This window comes from Amphibalanus amphitrite, unplaced genomic scaffold (genome assembly GCF_019059575.1).
Source record: "Amphibalanus amphitrite isolate SeventyFive unplaced genomic scaffold, NRLGWU_Aamphi_draft 000006F_arrow, whole genome shotgun sequence".
Lineage (NCBI taxonomy): Eukaryota > Metazoa > Arthropoda > Thecostraca > Balanomorpha > Balanidae > Amphibalanus > Amphibalanus amphitrite.
Window position 1 is genome coordinate 1,390,523 of NW_024881502.1, and position 12,834 is coordinate 1,403,356.

Sequence of the window (12,834 nt, forward strand, 5' to 3'; positions counted from 1 at the left end):
TGCACGAAATCGGTCATTTTTTCACAACTGGGGGTGCTGTCTTGCACGTGACGCGTGCTATGCTATGAAACCATATCGATACGCTAGTTCCATCTCTCCTCTATCCAGTGGTGACAACCCCGTGTCGCTGCGACTCTCCGTTGCCGATTTATACAGCCGGGAAGCGGGCGCCGCAGGCGGGTTTTCGCCTTATTGTCGATTTGACCGTTTCCCGTGTTAACCCTATGGCGCACGCGAGCGCGTGCTGACGGCGCACCCCTGGGCCAATCCGTCCCAAATTTTAATACAGAGGTGACATCAACCCACAAATTCGGCATGCCAAATTTCACGTCGCTACGCGGCGCCTTTCAGGCGCAATAAGACACATAAGGCATGACAGTCGCAGGCACGCACGCACGCACGGACAACTTATAATTCATAATATAGATAGATGGTTATGTTTTACCTCCCAACATAGGTGCCCTGACACCGCCTATGCATGACCAATACAATTGTAGTCGTTCTCTCATAAGAAAATTGTAACATAACAAGACCATTGCCACCCTTTTTAGAAACAGTACCAACAAAAACCTTATTTACTATACTTTTTGTGTACCCCCAATCTCAATGATCTGTATCCGCCTATGATTTTTGAAAATGCATATTTTTAGGATCCATGTGAATTCCTGGTTCATTCTCTATCGATCGGCAAAAGTTGCGTTAAAGGAACTATCCCACTCTCTAAAATGTTGTTAAAACCAGTTAAATTGTGCCCGACTTTATAGATTGGATGACCAGGAACACGCTTCTGGCATTTATTTTTCATTAAACATCTTAGGCTTCCCATATTCCAAACACAAACTTTCAAATATGTGACGTCACAGCCCAAAATTACCTCCTTCCCCAGGCCACATTATTGTCATAAAGCTGATTCTTTTTACTCTGTAGGCACCACAACAAAGTTCAGACCAAGTTTTAAGCGATTTTTCAACGAACAAACCCATTTAAATCAGAATGACTAAACGAGGTGACGTCACACTAACGGTCGCTCCATGTTGAAGATAGGGCCTTGCGCAAGGCCCATTTTCAAGTGAAGGGAACGAATTTCTTCAACACCAAGAGGCCGCGGGGGTTGCAACCTAGATAGATAGTGGTTTCTGAACCTCGCCGCAAACTTGGCTATCTCAACTCAAACCCCATGTTAAAGGTGGGATAGTCCCTTTAAAGTTGGTTCAGAAACCTGGCCGTGATAATGTATCTGCAATTTGCCCGTTTTTACCCCCCTCTACCCCCCTATTGACATTTTTTAATTTTTATTTTTTAGAAATGTAGATCACGTTGAGCGAAATCGAATGCCGTTTGAATTTTGAAAATCGGCCCGTTAGATCTCGAGATATCAGGGGGGGGGGGGTCGTAAACAGCCCCCCTGCCACTAATAGGGGTAGCCAGGAGCCTGCCACTAATAGGGTTAATACTCCATTCAAACATTGCAATGTTTCAAACATCCCAATTGGGATCAAATACAAAGTCATTTTTATGGTCACTTGAGTTCACCAAAGGCAAAATTTATTTGAATATCGACAGTTCAAGTACAGATCAATTCTAAACGCACTTGTTATGGAGAAATGCAGTAACAAGTCGTGAGATCTTTTTAGAACTCCATATTTCTGAGGAAAAATAAACGCCCATATGGGCGCGTATATTTTCCCCTGGAATTTCTAGAAAATATCCTCCTGTATCAATCCGATGGACAATAGAGATGCACCAAAAATATATCCAAGTTTCCAGCGGCTGGCAGCCGCGAAAACTTTGGAGGCACACCCTTTAAAAAAGAGGCAACTTTGAGACGAATAACTTTGGATTGGGGCCTCAGCCACCTCTTCTACACGTTTCACTGAGTAAATCCGAAATTTTGAGAAAAACCCTGAGGATACCTAAAAAAATTCGCATGTAATTTCCCTACTGCGGAAAGAGTCCGTTCCAACCTCACCACCAACTAACTGTGTCCTCGTGTTTTGCTTCCTCAGAGGATTTATCAGCAACAGCAAGAGCTGAAATGCCCTCAGTGTCCTTTCAAAAATTTTGATTTGACTCGTTTCTGTCAGCACGTCCGTAGACACGAAGCTGCTCCAACATTCAGAATAGGTTGTCCGTACTGCAACATGGTACCAATGACATCGGTGAAGTATTGGCGCTTGCACGTTTTGAGACATAGAGCCGGTAAACCTGAGGTGCAGGAGTCTGATGAAATGGGTGGTGATACTGATACTGTCCCAGCGACGTCGACAGATCAGTCAGAGGAGAGTGTGGCCGCTGCTGAGCAATCGGAGAAGAATACTGCCCCAATCAACGCTGCCGGGCCGTCTGGCCCAACGCATTGTCACTCCGAACCGCCTCGCCCGCCTGAGTCAGTAGCCTCATTCGTGCTGAAGCTGCGTTCAAAAAATGTCACTGAGAAAACCTGTCGAGGCATACTGGAGTATATGGATTCGTTCACCAAAAAGGCCATTTTGGAACACAGTGAGCTTCCTCAAGTACCAGGGCAAGAAGGAAAAGAACCCCGTTCTCTGCGCACACTAAGTGAAGCTCTCCAAAGTCCTCACCTAGACAAACATGTCCTTCAGAAATGTAGCATACCTTCTCCCCAGACAATTACTCTCTGTGCGGATGCTGATGGCAAGATGGAAACATACGAATACGTCCCGCTCACCCCGCAGCTAAAGCGACTTTGTCCCGATGAAGCCTGTCTTCTGTCAGTTGCGAATGACAGGGCGTCTGGCCGAGAAGCACGCGGCGATGACGCCCATCAGATGCATGACTTGCATGGCATTTGGGATGGTAGCATGCACCAAACATCGACCAAAAACACCTTGCACCTCTCGATATACTACGACGACTTTCAGGTCGGAAACCCGCTGTCTAGCAAAGCAAAGGACTCCAAGGTCGGTGCAATCTACTGCGCTGTGAACAATCTTAACCCGCGCCCCGTAGGGGGGGGGGGGGGCCGAAACGGCCCCCCCTGTTTTCGGCCCCCCCTGTCCTTTTCGGTCGATATCTCCTAAACGGCTGGAGATATCGCCACCAAACTTTCAGGACCCCTCCGGGCATCAATTTTACACATTGTGACCAAAAATTTTTCCAGAGGCTATGATAGGTTGGCCACAAATGACGTCAGAGTGACGTCATGTTTTGTCATTTTCGACCGAAAAAAGACCTTTGCGAGAAGACCTGTCAGGACTACAGCTTTGAAGATACAGAAAAATGATCAAGACATAAAAGGTGTAGAATTGACAGGGCTACAAAACTGCTATCTCGAATTTTTGAAATTTTTGAGTTTTGACCCCCAAAAATAATAAAAGCATTTTTTTTGATATATTCGCCAAAAAATCCAAAAAGTTTTTTGAGTTTCGAAAAAAACCGGAATATATGTGATAGTGCCTACCGTCTTCTATCTACATACCAAATTTCAGATCGATACCTCGTTTTTTGGCCAAGTTATAGCGAAAAAACTGTTCAAAAATGATGACGTCAAATTTTCAAACTCAATTTTTGGCAATTCTAGAACTCGTAGAGCAAAACGAAGACCACCATTAGACTCCCCGTGACGAGCTGCATCGAATCGATACCCATTTTATGCAAAAATATCAACTTTGAAATTTGACCTAATTTGACCTGACCTTGACCTGACCTTCACAAAAACGTGACCTAGGCTGGCCCCAAAGGCTGCCTAACCCACATAATCGCATTTGTCATGTAAAATGGACCATAAAACATGTATCACACGACACATTCATATTGTGACCCCGGTGACCTGACCTCGCTGTGACCTGACCTGGTATCAGTGACCTCAGATAGCAAAGTATGTGTTTGACGAACAATGTACCATCGATGGTTTTCAATAAATTACCAATTTACTCGCTTTCACAGCACATTTCTTGAATTGCCTGTGAACGGTGAAAATCTGACCTTTGACCTGACCTGTGACGTCATCGGTTTGACCTAGGTCAATGAAATTCGGTCACAAGGTAGTTTCCGGGTGGGGCTATCGAACACCGTTTGAATTTTGAAAATCGGCCGGTAACTTTCCGAGATCTTAGGGGGGGGGCGATACGGCCCCCCCCCCCCCTACGGGTGGTAGGGTCCGCCGGTAGCCCTACGGGGCGCGGGTTAAAGATGGTACTCAGGTGGACAACATTATCTTGCTCATGATATTTGAGAAACTTCTGCGGAAACATTCTTGGGCACGTCTGCTTGAACCGCTCATGACAGAGCTCACGGAATTGGAAGCACAAGGTCTGTGTTTGGATTCTGGCGTCAAAATCCCCGTCAGGCTAGCTGCTGTGCTGGGTGACAACCTGGGGGTACATTCCATTGCCGGATTCTCCACCTCCTTCCACGGAGGTGCCATGATGTGCAGGCATTGCTTGGGGACGAAGGAGGAAATTCAGCAGAAGACTGCTGTTGCAGACTTCGAACTCAGGACGCGTGCCGAGTACGATGCCAAAATAAAGTTGCTGGAGGAACTGAATTACGAAGAAAGCATGTGTTTGGCGTTTGGCATCAAGCGTTCGTGCCCGTTCAACGGTCTGGCAGAATTCCACTGTACGACGTCGCTGCCTCCGGATGTCATGCACGACTTGTTGGAAGGAGTGGTTCCGTCGACCATAGGCTTGGTGACAAATAAGCTGATCGATGAAAACATCGTCACTTTGGAGGACCTGAACAAAAGTATCCGGACGTTTCCGTACGCCAGACTGGATGTGAATCACCCAGGAATTCTTCGCCGATATGGTGCTAGCGTCATTGTGAAGGGCAAGGCTAGCGAAATGTGGTGCCTTATTCGGCTAGTTCCTCTCATTCTTCTACTTGCGGGCATTCCCATGGCTGTTCTGTCTACCAACCCAAGTATCCATCTGGTCTCGAAGCTGATCAAGGTAGTTCTGCTGGCCATGTCATTCACAATATCTCAAGCGGAAGCAACCGTGCTTGAAAAACGAGTTGAGGAGTTCCTGTCCGATCTGCGGATACTGTTTCCGTCTTTCCGCCTCAGCCCGAAGTTCCACTACATGCTCCACTACGGACAGCAAACACTGAGGCACGGCCCACTTAGGCGGCTATGGAGTATGCGATTTGAGGCAAAACATCAGGTCCTGAAGCAGTCCGTGGCCACCTAAAAAAATCGGAAGAATTTGCCGAAGAGCATGGCAGCTAGGCATCAGGTCAAGCAGCATGTGGATCGAGACGCGGATCACGAGTCACGACCTCTGCTATTCCCAGGCGCTTTGTCTGAGGCTGTCCGTGGCTTGGTGAGGGAAGCGGCATTTTTCCGCCGTGCGGAAATGAATGGCACTTGAGTACAACTCAGGAGACGTTGTTCACACACACTCTGGGTTCAAACAAGTGATTGGGATCGGCGACTTCCCAGACGGACGATCTCTGGTCGTGCAGTCTCAGAAATGTCTGTTCGATGCTGACATTGGGGCTTTCTGGATGATGCCTGAAGAAAGCTTTGAACGAGTGCAGCTGCTGCAGAACACCCAGCCCATGGGTTCATACCATGTGCCAGGTGCTTCTTATGCAGTACCTCGACACCACCTGAGGAGCTGTGGAATGCTCTCAACCTGAGGACTCGCCCAGACGTAAAGTTAAGGTACGAATCTATCCTGTTCTGCTTCTCATCGTACTACATACTATCCTGTTATGCTGGATGTGACAGTGAAAAATCGATGTCGAATTTCGTTTATTTTGAAATAGTGCCCATGTGGCTATACAGTATACATGCATACATAATTTGTTTGCATGGTCGTCACACTGTCCGAAACCTTTGTCATACACCCACTTCCTCCGAAATGGCTTGAGATGAATCATGGGGTAGATGTTTGTTGCCACCCCTTCGGATTTGACACCCACTGCACTAGGAAATCGAGGAGCAGTCGCACAACTCACGCATAAACCCGCGGTGGGCGGGGGTGGGGCGTGTTCCCACCTGGTTTTGTAAATAGCGAAAAGAAAATCGGCGCGTAGCCGCCAAACTTGTCAGACTATCCGGTCATCATTGGCGTATACTCTACAACTTTCGGCCCAGAGTCAGGCCACCGAGTCAGATCAAGGAACTTCACCTGAAAAATGTTTGGTACCGTCACGGCGAGAGTGATTGAGACAAATTTTTGAAACTATCAGCATTTGAAAGACTCCGTGGTACCTATAGTGTGCTTTTTTATTACATTATATTGACTATGGGCCATTTTCGTGGTCTGCCCATTTTATACAGTGTGGCAAAAGTTTTGATACCTTCCGTCTATCCGATATAACTTGTTGTATTTTGAATATCCTAAATATTACGTTGCTGAGAACCTCCTTGTATTCCTGCATCATCCCCTCAGGCAGGTTAGCTGACCTTGACCGTCTGCAGTCTGCAGTTCGTGTGCAATTCAACTTCAGGATTTCTTGAGTGATACCTTCAGTCACGCAACCTGTCAGGAATGCAGTAAAGGCATACATGTAGGGGAGAGTGGGGCAAAGCGGCCACCCGAACGCTTCTTACGATGCCGACGCTTGATTTTGAAACTTGGAAGGATTCTTTCTATGCCAATGTGATCCCTATTAAATTGCCTGTTATTCCAACTGCGTTTCATTTCCAAAGGCGTTCACATATGGGAGATATTGACAAAACTTAAACCTAAGCATATTAGCCACAGTTTGCCCCATGCCTGGGGCAAAGCGGCCCCCGTTGACTTCTCAAGTGCCGATATGAGAAACAGAATAGTTGCCTCATGTACGTCTAGGGTATATGATGGTGATAAGGTTTAAGCGAGGATAGATTTTTACTTTGTTATCCTCTCAACTGTAGGTTAACAAAGAAAAGATTTTCATGGAAAACATTTAATTGCATTATTTGGTAACTCTTTTAACCGAAAAGTGGCCAAGATGAATGCATGGCGACACATTTGAATATGAATAATGTTTTTTTATCCAGATGGGGACAACTTGTGGCCAATTGAGGGCTGGCCACTTTGCCCCGCGCATACCGTCCGAGGCAAGCGTTAGGAGGCAAAAATATTCCAATTCAGCTGTAAGTAGGGTAAAAAGCATTAAAATTGGTAGGAGACATGTACGATAACCACGCGATGCATGGACAGGAACGCTTATAAAAATTCCAAACGGTTATGGAATAACATAACATTTAAAAATTGTAAACATAGTTTGTAACCTGGCAAGAAATGTTTTTCCGTGTTTCACAGAACAATGGCGATGGGCCTGAAACCACGGTCTGGCTCATTCGAACGACCGCGAAGAGAAGTATAATTGGAAGCCATAAATTGGAACTGACGCCAGCTGTGTAGGGTAAAACGATGGGTGGCCGCTTTGCCCCACTCTCCACTACTATTGGGGCCGATTACCACCGCATTCTGGTCGCCCTTAACCCTCGAAATAATCATCATCAAGCAAAAACTTTTACTTTGATGATTTAATTTTTAAATACTGTTTTTAAGATGTGTTCAGTGGAGAAGCAACTGCGTTACGCCTGTGTTGCGCTGTTACGCATGTGTAATGCGTATTTGTATTGTTTCAGATGACAACAACGAAGACAACACCGAAGACAGAGACAACAACGAAGCCGTTCAGGTATCTGATTTCTTTACGTCAAGATGACAAGGTGTTCAACAAACTCATCAAAGTCGACAAAAAACGTGATGCACTGCAAGCTTCAAAAACAGCGTTCCAAGTGAACGGCGATTACATCCTAGAGTGGTACATGAGTGACTTTGATGACTATGCCGTAGTAGACGAGGAAGCAGACATTCCGAATGCAGGGAAGGCAAGGCTCATCCGGCTGGAGAGATGCTCTACGCCACGGTCTTCTCCGCCACCATTCTCGGCGGCTAACTTCGCGACGGATGATACGGTTCTGCTCCGCTACGGAACTCCTCTGGCCGATGGTGGAGTGATTCCTCTCGTCCCTGTCGGATCTACCCCAACGTAAGTACACATTAACAGCAAAGCATCGGCAATATGTGTTAACTATGCTTCTATAATGGACGATAACAACATTTTTGAGAATGATAATTTGGCTGCTTTTTTCGATATTGCGTAGGTGCTGTGTTTGACGTATGGTGACTGTTAACTGTTATTATTTCAGCGATCAATGCTAAGTTCTCTGATTTTATCTGACACATGTGAATATAAGATTACGAAATAGAATACCATTAGTTTTTCCAGCCTATCCCCTTTGGCAATCTTCATAGTCACAGGCACTGCCTAGAAATTACATAGGTATATGTCCTGTTGGAGCCCACTTTAGCATGCAATATATTACTGAACGGCTCTGGGAAAGAAAAATGGAAACCAAGGTCTTCAAAAAATCGTAGACACGAGGCGTAGCCGAGTGCCTGATTTTTTTTAAGGCCGATGCTTCCATTATTCTTTCCCAGCGTGTTTAGTAAGATTTTCCCATACGTCGCTTAACTGCTATCCATTCATTAACTCACAATTTAATTATTTAAATTAAATCACATTCTTTAAGCTTTTTATCAAAAAATCACGAGGGCTGTAAGTCATCAACCCCTGCCGGAAAGCAGTGCAGGAAAGATCATGTGCAATGTTTCCCGCGCACGGGTAGTATAGTGCTAAAGGAATATCTCGGCGTATGGGAAAACAAATTTTCGCCATTATGGAACAAGACATTTAAGTTCCATAATATTGTTTGGACGCCATTTAATTGCGTCCCAGAAAAGCTATTTCTGGCACCTAAAAGCTGACTCGCCCCAAAATTGGTCCTCAGCACCTATTTGGTGGATACCAGCACCAATCATGGAAAATGACCTTAATTAGCTGTTTCTGGCACCTATTCATCGGTACGCCTTACTCTTTTTTCTGAATCTGGCACCTAAATGCTGAGCGTAGCACCAATCTAGTAGAAAAATGAACTACTGGCTGGTAGAATCATGTTGTTCTGGTATAATGACCCCTGGAGTCTAGCCTAAAGGTAACCAGTGCAGCTACACTCTAAGACAGCCCCGTAGTGATCTCAGCATTGTATATGACGTTTAAGTAAGCAAATAATATTGATTTGTTTGAAAAAACAATGTCATTTAAATATCTAGAAGTATTTATTTGTAATGCTTAAAGGGAAACATTTTTGTGAGTAATTGTCTCGATTTTGACCATTAAAACGGGTATTGTATTTTTTGACGTCATCAAATAGCTCCAAAAAAGAAATGTAATGTTTTCATTCCGTTCAAGGCCGCTGAAGAAACGCGGGATCTTGCGTGGGACATTGTCCAAACATTGTCCGTTGTTCGACGCGCAGAGTTGTGCCGTGGTTGTGCCTTTTTCATCCGTTTCTTACTTATGTGTGCATGAAGCTTTGATTTTGTTTTTGGTTATTGTGTGGCCGGTCAGTCAAACGCCCCTGTAGAAACCGGATGCTGCGTTTGATCGAGATGGAGTCAGACGATGATTGCAGAAAGCTAATAATATTGAAAAGAGGGCCGGTTGCGTGGCATGTCTGTTCAGAGTTGACATTTTGCTTTACTCCAGTTTATGACCTGAGAGCCTGGCTGGAAGTGACGGATCCAAACTTTTCACGTTAAAATGGCTGAGGGTGCAATAATCTCTACATAGCGGGATGGTAGGTATAGGAGCGTCTTGCTATGCTGCACCATAGCTGGCTAGTGATTCTCTTTTGGCTAGAAATGGCATTAATCATTATCTCCACTGGCGAAAATGGCACTTGACATCACCGAATGCAACGTTCATGTTTGTTAGGATACATAAAATCAGGAAGATTACGCGAATTAGGTAGGCAAACGTGGAATAAAATAGGTGCTGGATGTTTTGGTTTTGGTGCTGAATCAGCAAACAGCAAATACGGAGTTCAACTAGACGATCTGGCAACTTTAGGCTGTGTGGAAGCAATTAGGTGCCAGATTCAGATATTAGGGTCGAATAAGCATTTTGGGGCTGATCAGCAATTAGGTGCCAGAAACAGCTTTTTAGGGACCAGAAACAAATATACCCCATATTGTTTCAGGAAAGTTGCAGCTGATCGTGGAAAGGGGCCGAGTGCAGCAGCAGCCGCTGCTATCGGCACGGCGACTGATGGCCATTTGTGTTTGGATGCAAGTACCGACTCCTCCAGGTACATGTATGCTTAAAGGTAGTGTGCCAGCTTTCCTGGACCGTATGGAGTTAATGGCCCAGATAAGGAGAACCGGATTTTTAGAACTTATCCATACCTTCAAAACTCATGGAAACGTCTTAAATTCTTCAAATTTTGAGTACCCCAGTGCGAAATTCGCCCCGACGGGTTGTCGGTCGTACCCCAACCACATTTCACACCACTATGAACAATAAATGCACACACTGAAATCGCTATTACCGATATGCTCATCCAATCAAGTTTCGATAAACCCGTTCATCATCATCTCCTGCGGTTTCGAACACGCCTGTTAGGTGGTGCGGTAGACCGCGCCCAAAGCCAGGGCCCCGGTAACGTGAGGTAGCCGAGTCGGGGCAGCGTGCGCTGACCCAAGCCGGGGCCGCGCGTCCTCCCGGTGTCATGTGATAGCCCGGGGGGATGCGGTAGACCGCGCCCAAAGCTACGGCCCCGGCTTGGGTCAGGTATATAGGGCCTTGGGCCCTGGCTTTGGGCGCGGCTTCTGCTCATACTTTGTGGTGCGGTGGTGGTGCGTCGGGCCGCGCGCTCTGACTTCGGCCAAGAAAAATGCGTCAGCTGATCATTGTCATTTCTGCCACTTGCGTGTGGTGAAATGGGGTCATAACTTAAGAGACGGCTTTTTCATATCAATTATTTTACATAAAATCATATTTCAAACTGTTAGCGCCAAAGACCAATTAGTGTGCTGGGGGCGATAAGATATCAAATTTGATTTATATCCATGACGGCGCCATGCCAAATGCGGCACATGCTCTTTTGGTTTCCCTTTTTTTGATAGAGTGGATTCGTTGTATTGTTGGTTATATTGTTTTGTCTGCAAGTTAAGGTTTTAATATTTTTGTTCTTTTTTGTGTTTGCAAGTTATGGTCTGATTTGGTTAGATGGTTTGTTTTACGGACGCGAAGAAATAGCTAAATCGTCTGCGCTGTCGTTTCCATGGCTTGTCATTTTATAGAAGATGACAAAGATCGAAACAGGTGTTGCCGGCAATATCCAATACGCAGTGCAAAGTAATTCGCTACTGAATTTTGTATTGACTGGTTTTCTGAAAAACGGCAATTTCGTTTAGGAACAGAACAACTGATGATGATAACAAAAATGAACACAAGAGTAAAAGGGTGACAAACAATCAGAAAACAGAATGGTACAAAAAACATGCAAAGTAATGCGGATTTGAGAACCACGCCTGGCTATGAATCGCCGAAGGGCACAGATGAATGAATCTGACGACAGACTTTCCGCGACTTCAATGTGCACTGCGCGAATAGCTAAGCATGTAAAAAGTACGCCGTATCGCTTCAATTGGGCGCGACCTCTTCTGGTGTAAAAGGGACCAAAGAAATCCACCCCGGTGCTGACCCACGGCAGTTCACTCTGTACAATTCTATCTGCTGGCATATCCGCCATCTTCTGAGTCTCTTGAGGACGGACACGTTTCCTACAGCTGATACATTGGCGCAAACACCTGCGCACCGCAGTGTTGGCTCTAACTACCCAAAATTTCTTGCGCAATTCCGCAAGGACGTGTTGTCTTCCCTCGTGCCCCACTCTTTCATGGACGTCTTGAATGATCAGTTCAGCGACTTTCCCCTTGCTGGGGATGATAATCGGGTGTCTACTGTCATAATCTAGGTCACTTGCCTGCATTAAACGACCTCTTACTCTTAAAAGGCCTTCCTCGAGTTTGGGATCTAAGGACCCAATGCTGCTAGATAACCGCACCTGTCGACCCGATTCCAGATGCCTGATTTCTTCAGCATAGTACTCGCCTTGTATTTGCTTGAGGACAATGGTTTCAGCTAGTCCAAGCTCATTCAAAGTCAGTTCAGTTGATCGAAACAGGTGAAACAGGTGAAGGTCAGTTCCGATTCCAGAGTGAGGTCAGTCAAGGTGCGATGCAGAGGTAACATCCTGTGGCGCTCTGTTCACAATCTGGTCAAAATAACCGGCTCTCAGGCAGACGAAGATGCCTAGCAAGTACCAAGACACCAATTATTTGATACCTCGAGGTATCAAATGGGCCGGGTGTTAGCGCCAAAGACCAATTAGTGTGCTGGGGGCGATAAGATATCAAATTTGATTTATATCCATGACGGCGCCATGCCAAATGCGGCACATGCTCTTTTGGTTTCCCTTTTTTTGATAGAGTGGATTCGTTGTATTGTTGGTTATATTGTTTTGTCTGCAAGTTAAGGTTTTAATATTTTTGTTCTTTTTTGTGTTTGCAAGTTATGGTCTGATTTGGTTAGATGGTTTGTTTTACGGACGCGAAGAAATAGCTAAATCGTCTGCGCTGTCGTTTCCATGGCTTGTCATTTTATAGAAGACTGATTATTGCCGGCATCTCATCTATACAGCCCGAAACAATCCGTGAGTGACCTACTTTATTGTTTCGTTTGAGTTCATGTTTTTTGTACCATTCTGTTTTCTGATTGTTTGTCACCCTTTTACTCTTGTGTTCATTTTTGTTATCATCATCAGTTGTTCTGTTCCTAAACGAAATTGCCGTTTTTCAGAAAACCAGTCAATACAAAATTCAGTAGCGAATTACTTTGCACTGCGTATTGGATATTGCCGGCAACACCTGTTTCGATCTTTGTCATCTTCTATAAAATGACAAGCCATGGAAACGACAGCGCAGACGATTTAGCTATTTCTTCGCGTCCGTAAAACAA

At 45.3% G+C, this 12,834-nt stretch overlaps 1 protein-coding gene across 1 annotated transcript in view; it reads left to right on the forward strand.

The window, feature by feature from the left end:
* LOC122377937 overlaps window positions 1-12,834 on the forward strand; it is a 97,164-nt gene that overhangs the window by 46,410 nt on the left and 37,920 nt on the right. The window contains exons 2-3 of the mRNA XM_043358567.1: window positions 7,553-7,959; window positions 10,013-10,126. Coding sequence (XP_043214502.1) covers window positions 7,553-7,959; window positions 10,013-10,126 — 521 coding nt within the window. The remainder of the gene's footprint in view (window positions 1-7,552; window positions 7,960-10,012; window positions 10,127-12,834) is intronic.